Genomic DNA, 20,395 nt, shown 5'->3' with positions numbered 1-20,395 from the left:
TAACTTCTGAGAAGAGCCAGTCACAAGGATTTGACAGAAATTGGGTATTAATATTAGAATAAATGTGGTCTAATCCTAGAGAAATTAATTTGCACCAATCTTTATGATCAGAGGTAAAATATTATTGAAGAATATTTTCTTTAGCTTATGTCAGACTTAGACCATGATTCTTTTGCCACAAGCTCAAATCTTATTTTGGTCTCTCCACAACGCAACAATAACATTGCCATAATTTATGTAAATTATGGCTACTATATAAATGATCAGAAACAAGGGTTTCTTATATTTCTGAATTGCTCAGGATACACTCCACCATAACTATGTTATGTTTGATCATTCAATAATGGTTTTTAAATCTATGTTAATCTTGGGTTAATTCAGCAAAACCATTTTATATACTCAATATTAAAGCAAGCCCTGTGCAATAATTGATTTATGTTCAAGGTTAATACGATCGGTTATAATAAGGATATTGATCTCTGGATGTTCAATGTTCAATCTTTACATGTGAGTCCATTTATGCAATATAAAACTTTAAGTGTTATAAGAAGCCTATTAGCCTCATATGTGAAATAGACTCCCTGCAGCTTGTTCTACAAACTATGCATTTCATCATAGAATGTATAGGTGAATTCTAGCCAAGTATGAAAACTACAGATTTGCCACTGTTTTCATCTAGGTCTTAAAATTAAATATCTATCATTTCATTCCCCAGTCTGGCAATCTCCAGATAGATTGTTCCATAACAATCCAAATATCTTAATGGTCTTTAGGATGGAGATTCTGTGAGATGCAACACAGAAATCTGAAGGATATCCAGGTAAGACTGTTGTAGAATAGCCCAGATCTCAAAATATGATTATGTACTGTATGATCAGCTCTTATTCAACATATGGTATAGGATTCCATAGTATTGTATTTATCAAAGGTCATTAAGCCATAAATCATGTCTTAAAATTAGCAATGACTAGGTTCATGGCACATTAAACCAAAACCAAATAGATCACAAAATCGTTTAATGACCCTAGTTACTACTGTCACCTTTTCTTTTATTCTGAGCAAATGTAGTTGTTACAACTTAATTTATAAAGTGCTATAACGTGAGGAATATCTTGGATATAAAAGCAAGAATATTGCTCTCATTCAGATTTTTCTGTAACAATCCAGAGATACAAATGCTCTTGAGCAATATTTCTCAGCCTTAGATGTGTGAGCTTCAATTCCATCAACATGTTGGCCTGGAAATTATAGGAGTACAATTTCTAAGGTTGAGAAACATTGCTCTAGAACAGGGTTGTCAAACTGGCGGCCTGTGGTCTGGATGCATCACACGCAGACTGGCTCTGCAAAGGCAAAAAACATTGCGATACGTCACATGATGCGATCGAGTTTGACAACCATGCTCTAGAAAGTACTATTGATCCAAAGTAGAACTTCTGACTCATATATTTTACGTTTCTTTTGACCCACATATACTTTAAAAAGTTTGCAGTTATTCAAATTATGATGGCATTCCATAAAATGTTGTTTATTTAGTAAGATTATTGATATGATATTAATTATAATTTTGCATGACTGGACCACCATAAATCAGAATCCTGCCATGGAAAATTTGGTTAATTAGAATGATTGCTACTTGATATAACAAATGTCTTTGTGATGCATTTAATTGGACTCTAATTTTGCTGCTTTATTGACAACTACTGACATACACTGAGCAATATGTGATCAACAGTTTATATGTAAACAAAATGAAACTTGACAGTTTTTGCTGCAACATGCAATGTTTATTGCGGAATGCCAAAAATGAAGTCAACATTTTCATTCTAGAATTGCAAAGAAGAAATACGCTCTGAAAAGAAGCAGTTGCAGAAGCCAAGAAAGGAAGATGATCCTATTTTGGAAGGTAGCTATCTGTTTCTATCTGAGTGCTGTGCTTTGAAAGACTTTGTAGTAAAGCTGAGGCTGCTTATTTAATGGGCTTTTCTTCAACAGATTGAACACGAGTTGAGACAACTTGGTCACCAATTCTGTCTTCAACTATGGTTCTGATCACTCTTGTTTTTTGAGGGTCTGTAAAGAAAGAATTCAGAGATTTAGGAGAAAAATAATTATTTTAAATTCTAAGTCAATTTCATAGGAAAAAGGAAAGGCATGACTTAGATAAAGAGGAAGCTATCCAATGTTGATTTATTGAGCCTAGTTTGTTTTACAGCAAAGAACAATCACAACCTCATTTTGAAAATCTAAGGATTGTACCTGGTTCTTTGTGCAGGTAACTCATTTTTTTGTATTGAATCCTTCCCCAAATGATTCTCAGTGATCAAATAAAATATTTATGGCTAAAATATTGGAAGTTAACTCCATCAACCAAAATTTGTACAAGGCTTGATAGTTTATTGGCCACCAATAGGTTTCAGAAATGCTGGGAAAGGAATGATATTTGACCTTGATAATTCCTTTAAATTATATAGAAGAAGATCTTATAACTTTAATTTTGGTAAAGGGTTGGCTAAAGATTATTTTTTAACAAAAAATATGTCAACTACTATTTTAAAAAAAATATTATTTAGGACTTTTTATATTGTTTGACTAATGGACCCAAATTACTGCAACAAATGGTCCATTCTAATGGCATTTGTTTATTTTTCTGAATAAACTGCAGTCTTTATCAGCCCAGACATATTGAATAATCTAGGGAATCCCAAACTAATATAGATTGAGAATTTTTTTTATTTAAAAAAAATCCCCAAAGAAAGCAATGGCAAATAAATGCCTTCTAGTGGACTAGGAAGCTAAATGGGCAGATCCATTTAAATTGTAAATTAAGTTTCACTTTAGGTAGTCCTTAATTTAATCTAAAAATATATATTGGCTATCAGATGGGAGAAATCTGTCCCAGAATAAGCAGTCAGCAAATATCAAACATTGTATTTGTATCAATTAATTAATGGAATCTAATCTCATACTTTTAAAATATACTACACTTTAATATTTTCAAGGCATTTGTTGCTGTTCTCTCAGAAATGTCTCTTAAGAGTACATTACAGCACCCATCTCAACTGTTTTATGTGGAAGGGAAAAGTGAGCTGGCACATGCAGAAAATAGGAGTTCTATTTGCCAGATCCAACTTCCATGGTTTCGGTATCCACATTGTACAGGATAACCCATAATACATATCTAATGGAAAGAACACTCCTGGCCTTTAGCTTATGTATTTCTATACCATATGTACATAACAAAAAGTTTTAAAGTAAGGTTAAGTTTTTGCAACTCTGCTGTTTTAATCGGGAAAAAATGTATTACCTCTGGGGTTGTTTCCAGATCCCAATTTACCTGTCTGTTTAGAATCTCCAGATCCAGAACCTTTGGACTGAGACTGAGAGGTGCCATATTCTTGTCTTTTAAACCTTTGATCTGCAGATTCCGCACTCCTAGATTGAGTACCAAAAGATCCTGATGATGATTCCCTGGATTTTAAATCTGAAGATCCTAAGGCTTTAGCTCCAGAGCTGAAAGATGACTGGTCTCTAGATTTTGAACCTGCTTGTCCTCTGGATTTAACTTCTGACTGTTGTCTCATGTCTCTTCTTCCTGAAGTTCTGTCAGAACTTCCGGTTCCAAAATTATATAAAAAAGTAGAGAGAGACAGAGAGAGAGAGAGAGAGAGAGAGAGAGAGAGAGAGAGAGAGAGAGAGAGAGACTTGTTTAAACATTTTGTTGTAGATAACCCTAAAATGTAATTATTTTTTTTATTTCAGTTTTTGGGTAGAAATGATCAATGCAATTTACTGTGCCCTTTTTTATTGATTGGGAGATAAGAGTCTATTTCTATTTCATGTTATAGAATAGAAAACACATTTAAAAGAGAGGCTACCATTCCCTGTTCTCTATCATCTAATATAAAATGATATTAAAATTAAGGGGAAAAAGCATTTGATGAGTATTTGTATGGCTATTAGACAAAGCTTATTGTAGTTCCACCAGATCTGAAGTGGTATGTGTTTTGGTGTGTTTTTCAGAGAGAACCTCAGGTCAGGCAAGATCAAAGATTTTTAAGAAACACAATATTCTCCAAAATTTCACCTTACCCTTCACTTCCATCAAGGAGACTTCGGTAAGTGTCAATCTCATTTTCCAAGCGGATCTTAACATCCAGGAGCTGTTCATATTCTCTGTTCTGACACTCCATGTCATCTCTTATCTGTTGTACTTGGCCTTCCACACTGCCAATCACTTCTTGTATTTGGGACAGTTGGGAACAGTATTGACTTTCTGTCTCTACTAGAGTAGACTCAAGAGATTGTTTCTGATGGAAAAATAAAACAGTATGAATGCAAAATTAACACTGTATGAATGCAAAACATGACTGAATAATCTTTTTTTTTCTATTATCAATGTTCCCTTGGAAACAGTCTAAACAAACTTGTGGGCTGCATGGAAAGTTTAACTATGGTGCCAATTTTTTTTCTTTTTATGTTTTTTTAATCGTTGAGATCTATCTATCTATCTATCTATCTATCTATCTATCTATCTATCTATCTATCTATCTATCTATCTATCTATCTATCTATCTATCTATCTATCTGATTTTCCGACGTGTGACTTCAACTTCCAGAATTCCACAGCCATTAAATCTGTACTAGTGCAGCATCTGTCAAATAGCATTGATTCATATATTTCCCTCATAACCTGCTTTTAGATGCTATATTGAATATGAATAAATGCAGTTTTATTTTTCAGATATAGAATTTGTTATCCTAATAAAGTTGGATATATTGCATGTGATTGACAGCTAACATGAAGTAGGTTTGAGCATGTTAAAATTCTAAGAAAAAATATACAAGAATCTGTTCTTTTTCTGCAATAATTAATATGAGTCATTTGTGAATAAGCAAGTAAGATATTGTAGAACTTCACTCAAAGCCATTTTCTGTGTAGTATATTCCATATGAATACTTTCAAGTTCCAGCTACTAAACAACCTGCTTGTTGGAAATATTCATACATTTGGACTAGCTGTACATAGTCAAAGATTCCTGGATTAAATAGGGAACAGCCATTGTTGGTGCCTCCCCCCCAGCTACTATTTATCTCTTTGGGAAAGAAAAATGGAGATAGCCTGATTTGATTGACGCTCTCATGAATGGAATTTTGAAAGTCTCACATGTTCTGCCTATTTCTTTCTTTGCTTCTTACACATGTCTGAGGATATAGGAATGAAAACTTGAGTCAAAGAAGAATTGCTAGTTATTACAGGTGTTGTAGGTTTTCATCTCTGCTGGGAGTTGAAAGATTAATTGAAGACTCTTGTACTTCTATGGAAATAAAATGAACCACCTCTACTATTGCTTACTGGATTATGGAGTAGCATACAAACATTACTAAGCGTGCAGTGCTAATAAAAGTCTCTATTTTAAATCAGTGGTGGATAGTTGTGTTTAGCTCTCTAGATGTTAGTGGTAAATTGTGATAAATTCCATCTTCATAGCAATTATCAGAGACAGTAGGAGCAGTGGTGGGATTCAGCCAGTTCGCACCACTTCGGGAGAACCGGTTGTTAACTTTCTGAGCAATTTGGTGAACTGGTTGTTGGAAAAAATCGTTAGGGCAGAGAACCGGTTGTTAAATTACTTGAACCCCACCACTTAGTAGGAGTTGTATTCTAGTAATACTTAGTGGTTACCCTGCATGACTGTCAATTTCTCAAATTGTCAAGAATTAGAGAGGGAAAACTATGATAATTTGGGTTGGTTGCAGCTAGAATCTAAAACAAAGGCATGCACATTCACATGCTACAACCTCTTTGTCATAAGAGAAGATTAAATATTTAATTAATCCATAATTTTAAAGCTACTGTTAAAATACTTATAGAGAAATTTTTTTTTACCAGTGATTGTTGAGATTGGAGTTCAATTTCAAGACTCTGCAAAGTGCGTTTCAGTTCAGTAATCTCACTCTTGTTGGTACTGGTTTCCTCAACACTGGTGTTGATCTGCTTGTTCAGTTCTTGGCTCTGAAATATATCAGAATTTGAAAAACTGTTGCCCACAAAAATTGCCCACAATTTTTAATTAAAAATAATTTTGTTTTAAAAAAGAATCTTTATGAAAAATATTATTAGGATATATTTCACCTGCTCATTGAACCAAGCCTCAATATCCTCTCTATTCTGCTCAGCTAGAACCTCATAGTCACCCCTCATCTGATTGAGGAGAGTAGTCAGGTCAACTCCAGGTGTGACATTCATTTCCACATTGATATCTCCAGCTGCAGTAGAATCATTCATTGAGCTCATATCCTGTATCAGGAAGAAAAAATAATTTATTTCTGTTTTTAACAATTAAAACAGACTTTGGAAGTTTTGATTGAGTCCATCTCATTTGCTTGAATATGTTCAGAAATCAATGTCTAAAACACTTGGAAGTATAATATTATGATGCTGTGAATCTTTACCGCACACTTTCATGTCATACAATGATTCAGTAAGTGCCTTAAAACTTCTGACAGTCAAAAAAGCCTGTAGCATATAGAGAAAATACCTGGCAGTTTTAGTTTAGTATTTTGGAATTTTTATTTGGCATGTGCTTGTATATAAGATTAGTGTAAATCCCCAAATTGACAACTGAGATGACCAATAATAGTTTCAATTTTCATTTCTACAAAGGTAAATATTTAAGCAATGTTATCCAGATATTTCAATGTATTAAATTTAAAGATCAGGAGAGTAATACACCTGGATAGCAAAATTTAAACCAAACGTATAATCCCTAAATTGCACTCTGTTTGTTGTTGGGGAACTGTTTGGTGGGGAAACTTAAATCCATCTCAGCAATGTGCAGGATTTGTCCTTGATGCTTGTAAGTAATTGTTTAGACTGAATTTGACAACCTAATACTCTCCTGAATATATGTAGATATACTTAGGCTCTGGATTGCAGCAGTATCTGAATTAAGTATGAAGAATGAAATCTTCTATTCTACTTGTCATTTGAAGTCTGTAATAATATTGTGACATGTCATAGCAATCTTCCCCTCCCACATTCTAATTCTTTACTAAGGAAAACATAAATTATGGTGGTAGATTTTCTGAGAACCCTATAGGGCAAATTGATGTAACTGGTATTGGTCCAAACTCCAGAAAGATGTGGCTCAAATCCAAAGTGGAACTCGGGTGGGGGAAATATGTCAGCACTCCTCCCATTTTGTATTCTTTATGTATTATGTATTCTATTCATGATTGACATGAACATTTTGTTTATACACAACTAGAGTTGGATTAGGGGGATTATTGTTTTCTTCTTCTTCTTCTTCTTTTTGCTGAGACAATCCAGTTCAATCCTGTCCAATCCTTTTAATGCCAGCCAATAAGAGTTTTGCTAGGTCACATTTTGAGTTTTATATATTTGGCATAGTTGGCATATATTTGTCCCTGTTTTTATGTATAAATGAGCCCCAAAATAGTACCTCCTCATGATTTTTCTTCATCTGTTCCATTTCTTCAGAAAAGCTGTTAATTTGCACTTTAAGATCATTGCTTGTTATCTCAATTTCTTCCAGGGCCTTTCGTAAGCCATTGGTATCCATTTCAACACTTTGGTGGAGGGCCAATTCATTATCATACCTAAAAGCAATTAAAAGTATTGTCAGCTCCTGATACCATCTGAGGAAAATATATATTTCCTCTTTCCCCCTTTGTCTTCGTTCAATGCTTTCTTCAGCTATTGAAGATTTGTTTTAAAACAATAGTCCATATTTGTAACAACCATGTTCCACTGTTAAGTGACAAGGAATAAAATGGAGACCTGGAGAGGAGTTACCCTATTAACTTGCTGCTCAGCAGTATTGAGTAATAGAAAAGGTATTTGCTGCACTACCAATGACCTTGTTATTTATAGTAGGTAATTTGCATTGTGGTGGTTCTGACCTCTCACCACTATGACACTATGTTAGGGCATTTTGTAGCCATAGCAAGTAAGAATATTCAAAAATACATCTGAGTTCAGTATTGCATTCCTCACTTTCTCTCATATAGACAATTACTGTCATCAATGGCAATCATCACTCTGCTAAACAAATAATTCCCTCAACACTGTCAGACTATTTACTGAATCTGCACTACTATTAATCGTTTCATAGTTCCCATTGCCAATCTCTTTCCACTTATGACTGTATGACTATAACTTGTTGCTGGCAATCCTTATGATTTATATTGATATATTGATCATCAATTGTGTTGTAAATGTTGTACCTTGATGAACGTATCTTTTCTTTTATGTACACTGAGAGCATATGCACCAAAACAAATTCCTTGTGTGTCCAATCACACTTGGCCAATAAAAATTCTATTCTATTCTATTCTATCAGCCTGCCACTTGCATCACCAATATATTTTCTCTAAACTGAGAGTTGATAGCTAACTTTAATAGGAATTTGCTTGTATTGAAATACTTTGGAATTTGGTTGTATTGAAATAGATCTCATTTGCTTGAGATCTATTTTTTATTTTAACCAGCAAAGCCCTTCAGTTTAGCAGGTACATTCTTCTAGATCGAAGAAAAACAGAATATAGGAAATGTGCTAATTTCCCTCCCACTTACTTGAGTTTGAAATCAGCACCTGCCAGCCTAGCATTGTCAATCTGCAAAATCAGTGTTCCATTGTCAATTGATGCAGCAATTATCTAAAAGACACAAAACAGAAAGTTTATTTAATATAGATGGTTTTCACCAACTTTAATATTGCAATCCCACTGCATAATTTTCTGAATTGAACATAAAAGCAGAGCAAAACTAAGCCATGGGCCATATCCTCTTCGGTATACAAATTCTAAATATTAGCAATAGCAAAAGCACTTAGATCTGTATACCAATTAGGAGTGCTTTACATCCCTCTCTAAGTGGTTTTCAGAGTTAGCATATTGCCCCCAACAATCTGGGTCCTCATTTTACCAACCTCGGAAGGATGAAAGGCTGAGTCAACTTTGAGCTGGTGAAAATCAAACTGCTGAATTGTTGGTAGTTGGCAGTCAACAAAATTAGTCTGCAATTCTGCATTCTAACCACTGTGCCACCATGGCTTGTTAGAAATGGAATTAGGTTAATATACTCAAAACTTCAGTTACTGACATATTTCGTAAATGTAAATGTATATTATATAGTTTTTTGTGTGTGTTCGATTGTTTTGATTCTTGGAGACAGCCTAAAAAATCCTTGCAATTTTCTTGGCAAGGATTTTCACAAGTGATTGCCATTGCTTCTTTCCTAGGGCTGAGAGAGAGTGACTGGCTAAAGTCATTTAACTGACTTTGTGGTCAAGGTGGGACTAGAACTCTCAGTCTATTGGTTTCTAGCCTGATGCCTTAACCACCACCCCAAACAGACTCTCCTATATAAGATACTATGCCACATAAAGTAGGATAATTAGTAAATATCAGATTTCTTTCAAAAAATCAGATTGCATAATGCAAGAACTTTCAGTAAGACCTCATCCCATACCTAACGAGACTGTTTGTTCTTTCCTGAACTCAAGTTATCTTATTACTGTCATGTCATAAACTGTGACAAATTACACAGGTGCGGCATTTACCTTAACTTTTTTTCTCTTTAAAGGAGGGTGACTAACATTTCAGCCTTATCCATGAATAAATACATATCTCAATTGGTTTATTGAAACTGAGACTGTATTGATGAAAGCAATAAAAGTTACTGCCTTGCATCACATCTGTTAAAGATAAAAGGGTCTCCAAAGGAGGCATTCCCAGTTGAGAATTCTACCTCCTTCACTATTCCCCTTGCAGAGTATATGCTCCTCTCCTGCAGAGCATTTCTCAGATACAGTACTTCCTGGTCGTTAAACTTGGCAATAGGAACTGCTCTTAATGAACATTAGAAACTACTCTGGCTCATAATCTCCTAAAACTAACATGGCATCATCATACGGTAAAAGATAAAAAAGGTTTATCCTACTAAACTTCTTTCTTTTCTTACCTGATTTCTGAGGTCATCAATAATGGCATAATATTCACTATAGTCTTGTTGTTGTCCCCCTTGGCTTCCTGCTCCAAACATTTCATACCATTCTGCAATTTTGCTCTCAAGTTCACTGTTTGCCTCTTCCAGTGCTTGGACGTTTCCAAGATAAGTTGCTAAGCGGTCATTAAGGTTTTGCATTGTTTGCTTCTCATCACCAGAAAGAAGGCCACCTTCACCACCTGCAAAGCTACCAAATGCTCCAGCTGAACCAGAAGTGCCCCATCCAGCACTCATGGTCCTCGATCTGCTGCCTCTGCATGCTAGGCCACCAGAGACTGACCTGCCCCTGCTGTCTGCCCCTCCACTGAAGTTGCACATGCCCCATGCTCCACTGCCACCACTGCTGCCACCACTACCAACGAGTCTGCTACTCGATCTACTACTAAAGCTGCATGATCCACCACCAGATACTCTTGTTCCTCCTCTGCTACTGCGGGAGGAAGAAGCTTGTCTGGATGATTGGCTCCTGTAGCTCATGATTCCACGACAATAGAAAGGATCTTCCTTGTGCAGAAATGTAGCTAAGGTTGTTCTTGGACAGTGGTTTTCTACCCTTTTATATGTCCATTTAACACTGCATCATATGCACAAATGAATGAAAATTTTGTCAACAGATTAGCCTAGCCCATCATTAAATAATTAAAATAATTATTAGATAATCCTAATACATATTTAGGCTCTCCCCTTGATTATTCACTTGTTGAGATGGAAAATAGGTGGAGTAGTCTGGGTCAAACCTTTCATTATAATTCATACATTTTTTTAAAAAACCCTTGTAAAAACTTTCCTTTTTATAACTTTGCTTCTTCTTAATGTAGTACAACACATATATATTCAAACTGTATTTTTATTTTACCATATATGCTCTTCCAATATAATGTTACCACATGTTGCTATACTTTCCAGAAAACAAATTAAGGTGTAAAATTTCTGTTTGACAATGAAATGAATGAAAGTCCCATGTCATATTAGATTGATCTCTAATAAATGAGGCCAATTGTTCGTACATGTAATCATATTTAGGGATAATTCCAAATCATTTTACTATCATTAATAAGATCATATTGTTTCCTAGCATAGTCATTTTTATTAATCTGTTGGAAGTAATGTTCTAATGTAGTGAATAAAGGGACAAAAGTAAATTTTATTTCACTGATCTTCAATTGAAATAAAGCATAGTAAATATAAGTATTTTATTTTTTAATTACATTCTAATGGGAGTCCATTCCATTCAGGACATTAACACCATTTTGCATTTTCACACCAGCTACAAAGAAGCTTGGTACCCTAAGAGTTGCATGATAGAAGGAGCAGAACAACGTAAAACTCAGCTGATTTGCCTGAATATTCCAGGAAATACAGGGCTAATATATTTCATATTGTTAGTTATGAGTTTAATCACTTTCCTTTTGTGTTCCATTACAGTAGAATTTTAAACAGCTTTTAGAGATCTTTACTGCTATAGAACATCACATTGTACTTCTGAACAAACATATGGAGTGTTATACATATCTTCCCTTAATTTACAAAGCTATTAACACAACTTTCCCAGCAATCTTTTGTCAGCCTTTTGAGGTAATCAAGGTGAAAAGAACGGGAGTTGCTAGAGAAATGGAAGGTACTTTGATGTAGTTAGGCTAATGTAACAGAACTTTGAAAGCCTGTCAAAACCCCTGTCTATTTCAAATTATACCTAATACAGCCATGGTGCAGTTGTTTTGATTTTCTTTCTCACACTTTCTACTTCCCTAATACTCAGATACCATTTCGGTAATTATTCTACATTCATTCTAGCACACCTTTAGAAGTCAAATATCCTTGTTTGCGCCTTAATTTTTCCAGTTAATATATGTTTAAATAAACTATCACTACTATTTGAGTATAGTTTTTAGGAGCATATCTTCCTTTATCATATTTTTTTTTTATTAGAGAAAAATGAATCCTCTCCATTTAGTCCTAGCATCCAATGCTGTTGTGAGGTCTATTCACTCAAATGGAATTCACTCAATTCACTAGTGGTGATTCCTAGTACTTAGGAAAGGTTACACTTTGCTTCTGTATTATTCCATTAATCCTTAATTAATAAAGTCTAGATTAGATTTTGATATTGGATGTTGAGCAGCTCCTAGGTATTTGAAAGTAATGGGATAAGTCAAATGGTTTTGCTGCAAAGATTTAAAAGTAAATCACTTAAATCACTTAGAGTAAAATAATTTTTTTAAATTTCATTTGACAGTAAGAGATGGTTTATTGGTTATCTGACCATGACATTATATTATAAAATAAAATGCCTTATAGGCAAATATATTGTCCAGTTTCAAGGTTGATTATTTATTGACAAGTATATATGGTGCCCCAGCTCCCACAAATTGATTCTGGATGGCATATTAAAGCATGCTACAAAACCAATTAAAAACAGTGAAAGCAGTAAATAAAAAAATAGACCACACACAAGAGAATATCACATATAATAAATCCAATTGTTCTGATTCAAGCAAATTTTTTGCTTAGCAAAGTACTTTTCTGTTCACTGCCCTCTCTGTAGGTGGGAACTGATTATGCTGTCTGTGGCCAATGATTGCTGAATTATCATGACATGCTTACTATATACTGGCTAATTATAACTGCTTTCAGGGAGCAGATCAGGTTCTTGTTTTTTCATCCCACCAATTAAGTTTTAGCCAGAAATGACTGTTGATTACTTAAATCTCTTTTTTTATATTAAAATACTGTTCTATGTAGTATTTTTTTTTGACAAATCCTGAAAGATAAATTCATGGTTTTAAACCTCAAAAACAAGTTTTTTAGCCTATTACTCATCCCTCAACTGTAGTCATCACTTGAGAAAAAAATGAGTATCTTTTGTGTAGCTTCTGTCCCATTTAACTTAAAATCTGACTATGTCAGCTGACTAATAGGTTCACAAGGGCAAGATATAATACCTATAGTGTATAGGCTATCTCATGTTAACCCTACTTATTCTCCAGATTCTAGTCCATCAGCAGCATATATATGAGAGTTGGTTCAATGAATAGATCAGACATGCCCTATTTAACAAAAGCAACAGGCTTGCAGCCCTCTCTGACAATAAGAAAATGAATGAGATTTTTACCACTCTAAATTGTCCACAGGTATTGGTGCTTCATCTGAAAATATGGTGAAACTCTTACGTTAGAATCTCAATTTTCCTACCAATAAGTGTTACCAAACAGAATTCTCAGAGTCTTGTTTTGAGTTAGCAGTTTCCTATCCAGATTGCTAGGGAGGAATATCAAATAATATGGATCAGCATTTTTGCTTATTTTACATTTCAGCCTTTTTGTGGAATACAGTATGTAAATATCCGGTTATATTGACCTAGTACAGTAGTGATGAATGCATGATTACTAGAAAGTTCTTGAATTTTAGTACTAAAGTTAATCTAGTTCTATCTTTTGCTCAGCACGGTGACTTTACAATGACAACTCCCAGGTGTAAAGCCATGTAAGTAAATACATTCAGCAAAGATAGGTGTATCTCTTGATTACTAGTGTCAAACATTCCATGATGTTAAATTACTGTTCCTGAAGTTTAGGCTGTCTAGATTTTGAGACTAGAGCCCTCTCCCCATTTTTGGGTGGGGAATATCTAGGTCAGCTGGTTGCCTTGTAGAGATGCCTTGTAGAGATACCACCAAACAAGAAACCTGTTTAAATAAATGGAAGCAGTTTGCATAGCTTCACTCCTTTAATCTTCATTTTTTCTTGAGATCTTTTAAAACAATTAGATACGATTTGCAGACATAATTATCCTTTGTTTATCAACCTCCACTGAAATAAGTTGAAAGCTTCTTATGCAAAAAAAAAAAAAAAATCACCAATGGGGTGTTATGAATTTATACATAGAAATACACCCTATATTGGTAAATCTCCCTCTTATAGAACCATAGAATTATAGGCATGGAATGAACTCTTTGAAGTTCCTTCCATGCCTATAATTCTATGATTCTGCATAAAGAGCCTTATTCCATCCTAGACAAATTATTGTACAATCTACTTTTGAAAATTCCAATCATGGAGTACCCACAACCCCTGGAGGCAAGCTATTCCATTTATTATTCTCACTATTAGAAAATTTCTCCTTACTTCTAAGTTGGATCTTGTTTTAAAAAGCTTCTAATCTTTACTTTTTGTCCTGCCTCTGATGCCTTAGCAAATAAGTCAATTCCATCTTCATTGTGACAGCCCCTCAAGTACTAAAAGAAAAGTTATCATATTACCCTTTCCCAATCCTTCTCTTTAAAGGGCCCTTTAAAGGGCTAGGCATAACTAGCTCCCAACAAGAAAAACACAGACTTCAGAGGATAATTAGAACTGCAGAAAAAATAATTGCTACCAACCTGCCTTCCATTGAGGACTGCACAAATCAAGAAGAGGGCCGTGAAAATATTTACAGATCCCTCACATCCTGGACATAAACTGTTTCAACTCCTACCCTCAAAATGACACTATAGAGCACTGCACACCAGAACAACTTGACACAAGAACAGTTTTTTCCCGAAGGCCATCACTCTGCTAAACAAATAATTCCCTCAACACTGTCAAACTATTTACTAAATCTGCACTACTATTAATCTTCTCATCGTTCCCATCACCAATCTCTTTCCACTTATGACTGTATGACTGTAATTTTGTTGCTGGTAATCCTTATGATTTATATTGATATATTGACCATCATTTGTGTTGTAAATGTTGTACCTTGATGAAGGTATTTTTTTTTCCTTTTTCTTTTACGTACACTGAGAGCATATGCACCAAGACAAATTCCTTGTGTGTCCAATCACACTTGGCCAATAAAAAATTCTATTTATTCTATTCTATTCTATTCTCAATGTTATCATATGATTTAACCTCCAGATCCTTTATCATCGTTGTTGCTCTTCTCTCTACACTTTCCAGGACGACAACAACTTTTTGCATTGTGGTGACCAGAACTGCACATAGTATTCCAAGTATGATCTCACCAGTATAGTGAAAAGCAGTGCTGTCACTTTTCATCTTGATGCTATCCCTCTGTTGATGCAATTTAGGACTGCATTGGCTTTTTTGACAGCTGCAACGTATTGCTGGTTCATACTTTGGTAGTTGTCCCAGTAACTACTGTTGAGCCAGGCTACTTTTGTACCCATGCATTTACTTTTTTTCCCCTTCCTAAGTGCAGGATGTTAATTTTCTTATCACTGAACTGCATCTTGTTCCTTAGGGTCCAGTATTCAAGTCTGCCAAAGTCCTTCTGGATTTTGAGCCTAACTTCCAAAATATTAGTAATTTTTCCCAACTTGGTATTATCTGTACATTTGATGAGCTCCACTTCTATCCCCTCATCTAGATTATTTATGAAGGTGTTGAAAAGTACTGGCCCCTAATCTGAATTAAGAGGTTCCCTACTTCATACTTCTCTCCACGTAGTGCTAGTTCTGTTGAGTATCTATTGAGTGTGATTAGTTAGCCAATTGGAATCCACCTGGTGATAGCTGATGATATAAAATTCATTGATTCCCATATTGTTTTGTGGCCACTGTCAATGAAAATAATAATAAGAAATTTGTAAAGAGTTCAGTTGAAAAGCAACTTTCAGAATTATAAAACTCTAAATGAAGTGATGACATTGTTTAGAATGGAATTAAAAGAGAATCAATGCATTTTAAGTATAATTCCTAATAGCATAGTTTTTACAAGCAGAGTCTACCTTGTGAACTATTCCAGATCAAATTACTCAAAATACCTCTCAGGCTTATATGTGGCACTCTGCGTCAGTATCCATTTTACTTCATTCTGCCACTGATTCATTCCAAAACATCCATGTCAAGTAGGTTTTGCACATGTCTGGATCATATATAATATCATATACAGCATGATATCTGGGTCTGACACATTTCATTTTAGCCCTAGATAAAATCCAGTGGTTGGGCAAGAACAGTCTGTAAGAAGTAAAAAAATTAACATCAGTTTAACAATTGGTCTATTTTTTTCTTCTTCTTTAAAGTAGGCACCAGAAGAAAAAGGTTAAGAGAAAATTGCGGCAACTTTTGTTCCTTATTTTGAACCTACCAGTCTGTAGTTAAAATATCAGAGCCTGAAACTTTGGATGATGGATTATTCACAAGATATTTCTTGAGATGATAAGCAATAAAATCAGCAAAGCAAACATACTTTCTATTTGCTTGAAAGATAAGCTAGTGTAATATTTAACTTTCATTTTGAATATTAGATATTTTTTCATTTGTCAAATGAGATAATGAAGAACTTCTATTCCTTTTTTGGGAAAGGGGTTGTCACATCATGATGGTTGTATGAAAGGGACAGGGCGCGTATTGCAGGCCAAATGCTGTTTTCATCACTTTGATTCTGTTGTCCACTGCCCAATCCCTAGCAATCCTGATAGCAATATCATTTGGGGTACGTGTATCTAAAGCACTATTTAAAAACTGCTGTTAAAGCTCTTTTCAGAGGGCTCAAGGCCTGGATAATAAAAACCAGATGTAATAGTTCTTACATAAATTCTTAATCCCATCAGTTTCCACCAGCCATTTTACTATGTTTGTCCAGGCACACTTTCACATTGTCTAATTTGGCTTGGGTGATAGTTTGATATTTTCAAAATGTGTGCTACATTTAAATTATGTAGAGAGTCCAAGCAATGACATTTATGTAAAAATTAAACAAACAGAAGCCAAAATACAGCCTTTTTTTTTATAAAAAAAATATTTTTTATTAAACAGTTTTGTTTTGAAAAACAACATAAAAAACCAACCACAAATACGTAAAAACAAAACAAAACATAACATAACAAACAATACATATCATCTAAGGTCATTTTACAGCTTTCTGTATCGGCCTATCTGTCTATGTGCATATTTCTTAAAAAAGCTTTCCACTGTTATAGTAAAACCCCTAAGCATAATCTTCGAAAATCTTTCAGGACCAGCTCCCTTCCCAAACTATGGTCACTAGCCACGGTCATCCTTGTCTTCAAAAAAGGAGACCCCAGCCTAGTTGAAAATTACAGACCAATTTCTTTATGCTGCGTCACCTGCAAAATAATGGAATCAATCATCAACCAATCCATCACCCTCCACCTTGAAACAAACAACCTACTCTCTAATAAACAATTTGGTTTCAGAAAAAATTATCCTGTAATCTACAACCTCTTCACTGCAAAAACATATGGACTACAAACCTTGATCAGGGCAAAGCTATAGATACAATTTACATAGACTTTTGTAAAGCTTTTGACTCAGTGGTACAGTGAGTCTAAAACTTAAATCCTACAGCATCTCCGGACCCCTCCATAATTGGATAAGAGCGTTCCTGTCAAACAGACAACAAGTGGTCAAAATAGGCAGTGCCCTATCAAATCCCACTCTTGTGGTGTCCCCCAAGGCAGCGTTCTAGGACCAACACTCTTCATATTATATATTAACAACCTCTGTGACCATATTATAAGTAATTGTGTTCTCTTCGCCAATGATGTTAAACTATTTAACACCACCAACAATGCGGCTACTCTTCAAAAAGACCTTGACTTCTGGGGAACAGTGGTGGCGTCCAGCTTCCGCCTTCACTATGAGAATTTTGATGACATCACTTCCCTTCGGCTTCCTGGTTGACTAACTGTACTCTGGACTCGTTGCTCCTGTGAGTGCCCCCTGGTGGACCCGGAGGAAATTACAAGGATACTGTGCCTGCCTGAGGATTATGTATTTTTTTTTTTTTTCCTTAATGGCAAAAGGTCAGAGACCAACTGCTGGAGAGATGGAGAGAATTTTGGAAAAGTTATCTAATATGGACAAGAAATTGGATGAAATAAGAGCAGAAATTGTGACTATCCAAAAGGATTTAAAGGATACTCAACAAGTTTCAGCAGAAAACAAGCAGAAAGTGGAAGGTTTGGAGGGTGAGATGCGGGCAGTGCAGAAAAGAGAGGAGACGACAGGCAATGCTGTGCTTGGACTACAGATGGATAAAATGTCTTATTTCCTTAGGTTTCAAAATTTGGAAGAAGTGGACCAAGAAGACTTGAGAGATGTTGTGACTAAATTGTTGGGAGAATTTCTTGGGAGAGGTGTTGATTTCATGAATTGGGATGTGGATCGAGTTTATAGAGTTAATTGCAATATGCACGCATGCAGTTCCCAGAGAGGTTCATGTCAAATTTGTGAGAAGAGAGACGAGATGAAATTCTTAGAAAACATAGGAGTGGGGCACTGATTTACAGGGGCAGGAGATAGCCATTCTGAGGCAGATTCCCAGACAGGTACGTGAAAAAAGAAAGAAATATTATTTTTTGTCAAGCAAATTGTACCAGAAGGGAGTGGGCTTCAGATGGCTGATGCCAGAGGGATTGATGATTTTCCGGGAGGGCATTACGAAAAAAATCAGTACAATTGCGGAGGCTACGGCCTATGTGGAGGAACACAAAGACCTCCTGGAATCAGATGACCCAGGAATTGAAGAAGGGAGGTTATAGATCATGGGGCTGAGCGGCTGCCGCTGTTGCGGCCCTGGAGTTGGGTCAGGCTGAACCCAGAGTTCTGAGATCCAAAACTAGGAAGTGATAAAGATATTTGGGATTGTGTTGGTTTTCCTTATTCTCTTTAGTACGATATTCTGTTTATTCTTGACCCTTCTTTATTACGTATTTAAAATTTGTAAACTTAGCTACTTCGTGTTACCTGCTTGCCATATGGCTGTTGTATGTGTTAAAAAATTTGAGTAAAATTCTTATTTTAGATAAGAAAAATGAAAATTTACCATACCTGATATGTATTTGTATAAACCTTTTTTTTGACTAATAAAAACTTTTTGAATAAAAAAAAAAAAAAAGACCTTGACTTTGTGTCGGAATGGTCAAAAATTTGGCAGCTCCAAATTTCAACCAGCAAATGCTCTGCCTTACACATTGGAAAAAAGAATCAGATCACTAAATACAAGCTTGATGGACATTACCTTGTAGATGCCCCTCACCCCATCAAAGACCTTGGAATTTTCATATCAAACAATCTAAGTGTCAAAGCCCACTGCAACTACATCGACAAAAAGGCTTTAAGAGTTGTAAACTTAATCTTGCATAGCTTCTTCTCCAGAAAGATTACACTACTAACCAGAGCATACAAAACATTTGCTAGACCAATTCTCGAATATAGCTCGCCTGTCTGGAACCCACACCTCATTTCGGACATTAATACAATTGAGTGTGTCCAGAAATATTTTACAAGAAGAGTTCTCCACTCCTCTGTATACAACAAAATATCTTATGCCACCAGACTTGAAATCCTGGGTTTAGAAAATTTAGAACTCCACTGCCTTTGGCATGACCTGAGTATAACTCATAAAATCATCTGCTATAATGTCCTTCCTGTCGAAGGCTACTTCAGCTTTAATCGCAACAACACACGAGCAGACAATAGATTTAAGCTTAATGTTAATTGCTCCAATCTTGATTGTAGAAAATATGACTTTAGTAACTGAGTTGTTAATCCCTGGAATGCACTACCTGACTCTGTGGCCTCTTCCCACAATCCCCAAAACTATAACCAAAAACTACTATTGACCTCACCCCATTCCTAAGAGGTCTGTAAGGGGTGTAAGAGCACCAGCGTGCCTACCATTCCTGTCCTAATGTCCCCCTTGATTGTATCCAATTTGTATGGTTATTTCATGCTTCTACTTATATACACCGTTGTGTTTGACAAAATAAATAAATAAATAAAATAAATAAATATATATATATATATATATATATATATATATAGCTTTTGTAGTTCTCTATTTTATCATATCTATTTAGTTCTCGATAATAGTATAATAACCAGGGGTGAAATCTAAAAATTTCCCTACCGGTTCTGTGGGTGTGGCTTAATTGGTGGGCGTGGCTTGGTGATCAGATGACTGGGTGGGCGTGGCCAATAACAATAAATAATAAAAATAATGAAGTATACAAAACAATAAGAGGTACCAAAAACCAACTTTCACACTTTACACACACATCTCAATTCTAAAAGCAGCTGCACTTCACCCAAAATGGCCCCTGAAACAAGCAGGAACCTCACACAGCCACAAAAAGCTCAAAAACCAACTTTCCCACTTTACACACATACAACACAACACAACACAACCTAATTGACTCACACACAATGTAAAACCAGCTGCACTTCACCCACAATGGCCCCTGCAACAAGCAGGAACCTCACACTTTCACACTTTATACACACACAACACAACACAACTGACTCACACACACACACACAAAATGCCACATACAGCTTTGTGAGATTTTGTGTGTTTGTGTAGTTAGAGTGAAACACTACAGAAACACACCAAA

General features: G+C 35.4%; 1 protein-coding gene across 1 annotated transcript; it reads right to left on the bottom strand.

Moving 5' to 3' along the window:
• Positions 1 to 1,946: 1,946 nt before the first annotated feature.
• On the bottom strand, positions 1,947 to 13,935 carry LOC131198865 (keratin, type I cytoskeletal 12-like). Its single transcript, XM_058184012.1, has 8 exons — positions 9,989 to 13,935; positions 8,600 to 8,682; positions 7,467 to 7,623; positions 6,137 to 6,301; positions 5,891 to 6,016; positions 4,093 to 4,310; positions 3,338 to 3,612; positions 1,947 to 2,073 (listed from the first exon to the last, which is right to left on the bottom strand). Exons 1-8 carry the CDS (start codon positions 10,508 to 10,510, stop codon positions 1,970 to 1,972), a joined length of 1,650 nt encoding a protein of 549 aa, XP_058039995.1. The 5' UTR covers positions 10,511 to 13,935; the 3' UTR covers positions 1,947 to 1,969.
• Between the last annotated feature and the right edge of the window lie 6,460 nt (positions 13,936 to 20,395).

This window comes from Ahaetulla prasina, chromosome 4 (assembly GCF_028640845.1).
Source record: "Ahaetulla prasina isolate Xishuangbanna chromosome 4, ASM2864084v1, whole genome shotgun sequence".
NCBI classification, from domain to species: Eukaryota; Metazoa; Chordata; class Lepidosauria; order Squamata; family Colubridae; genus Ahaetulla; species Ahaetulla prasina.
This window is presented reverse-complemented; position numbering and strand designations above follow the sequence as displayed.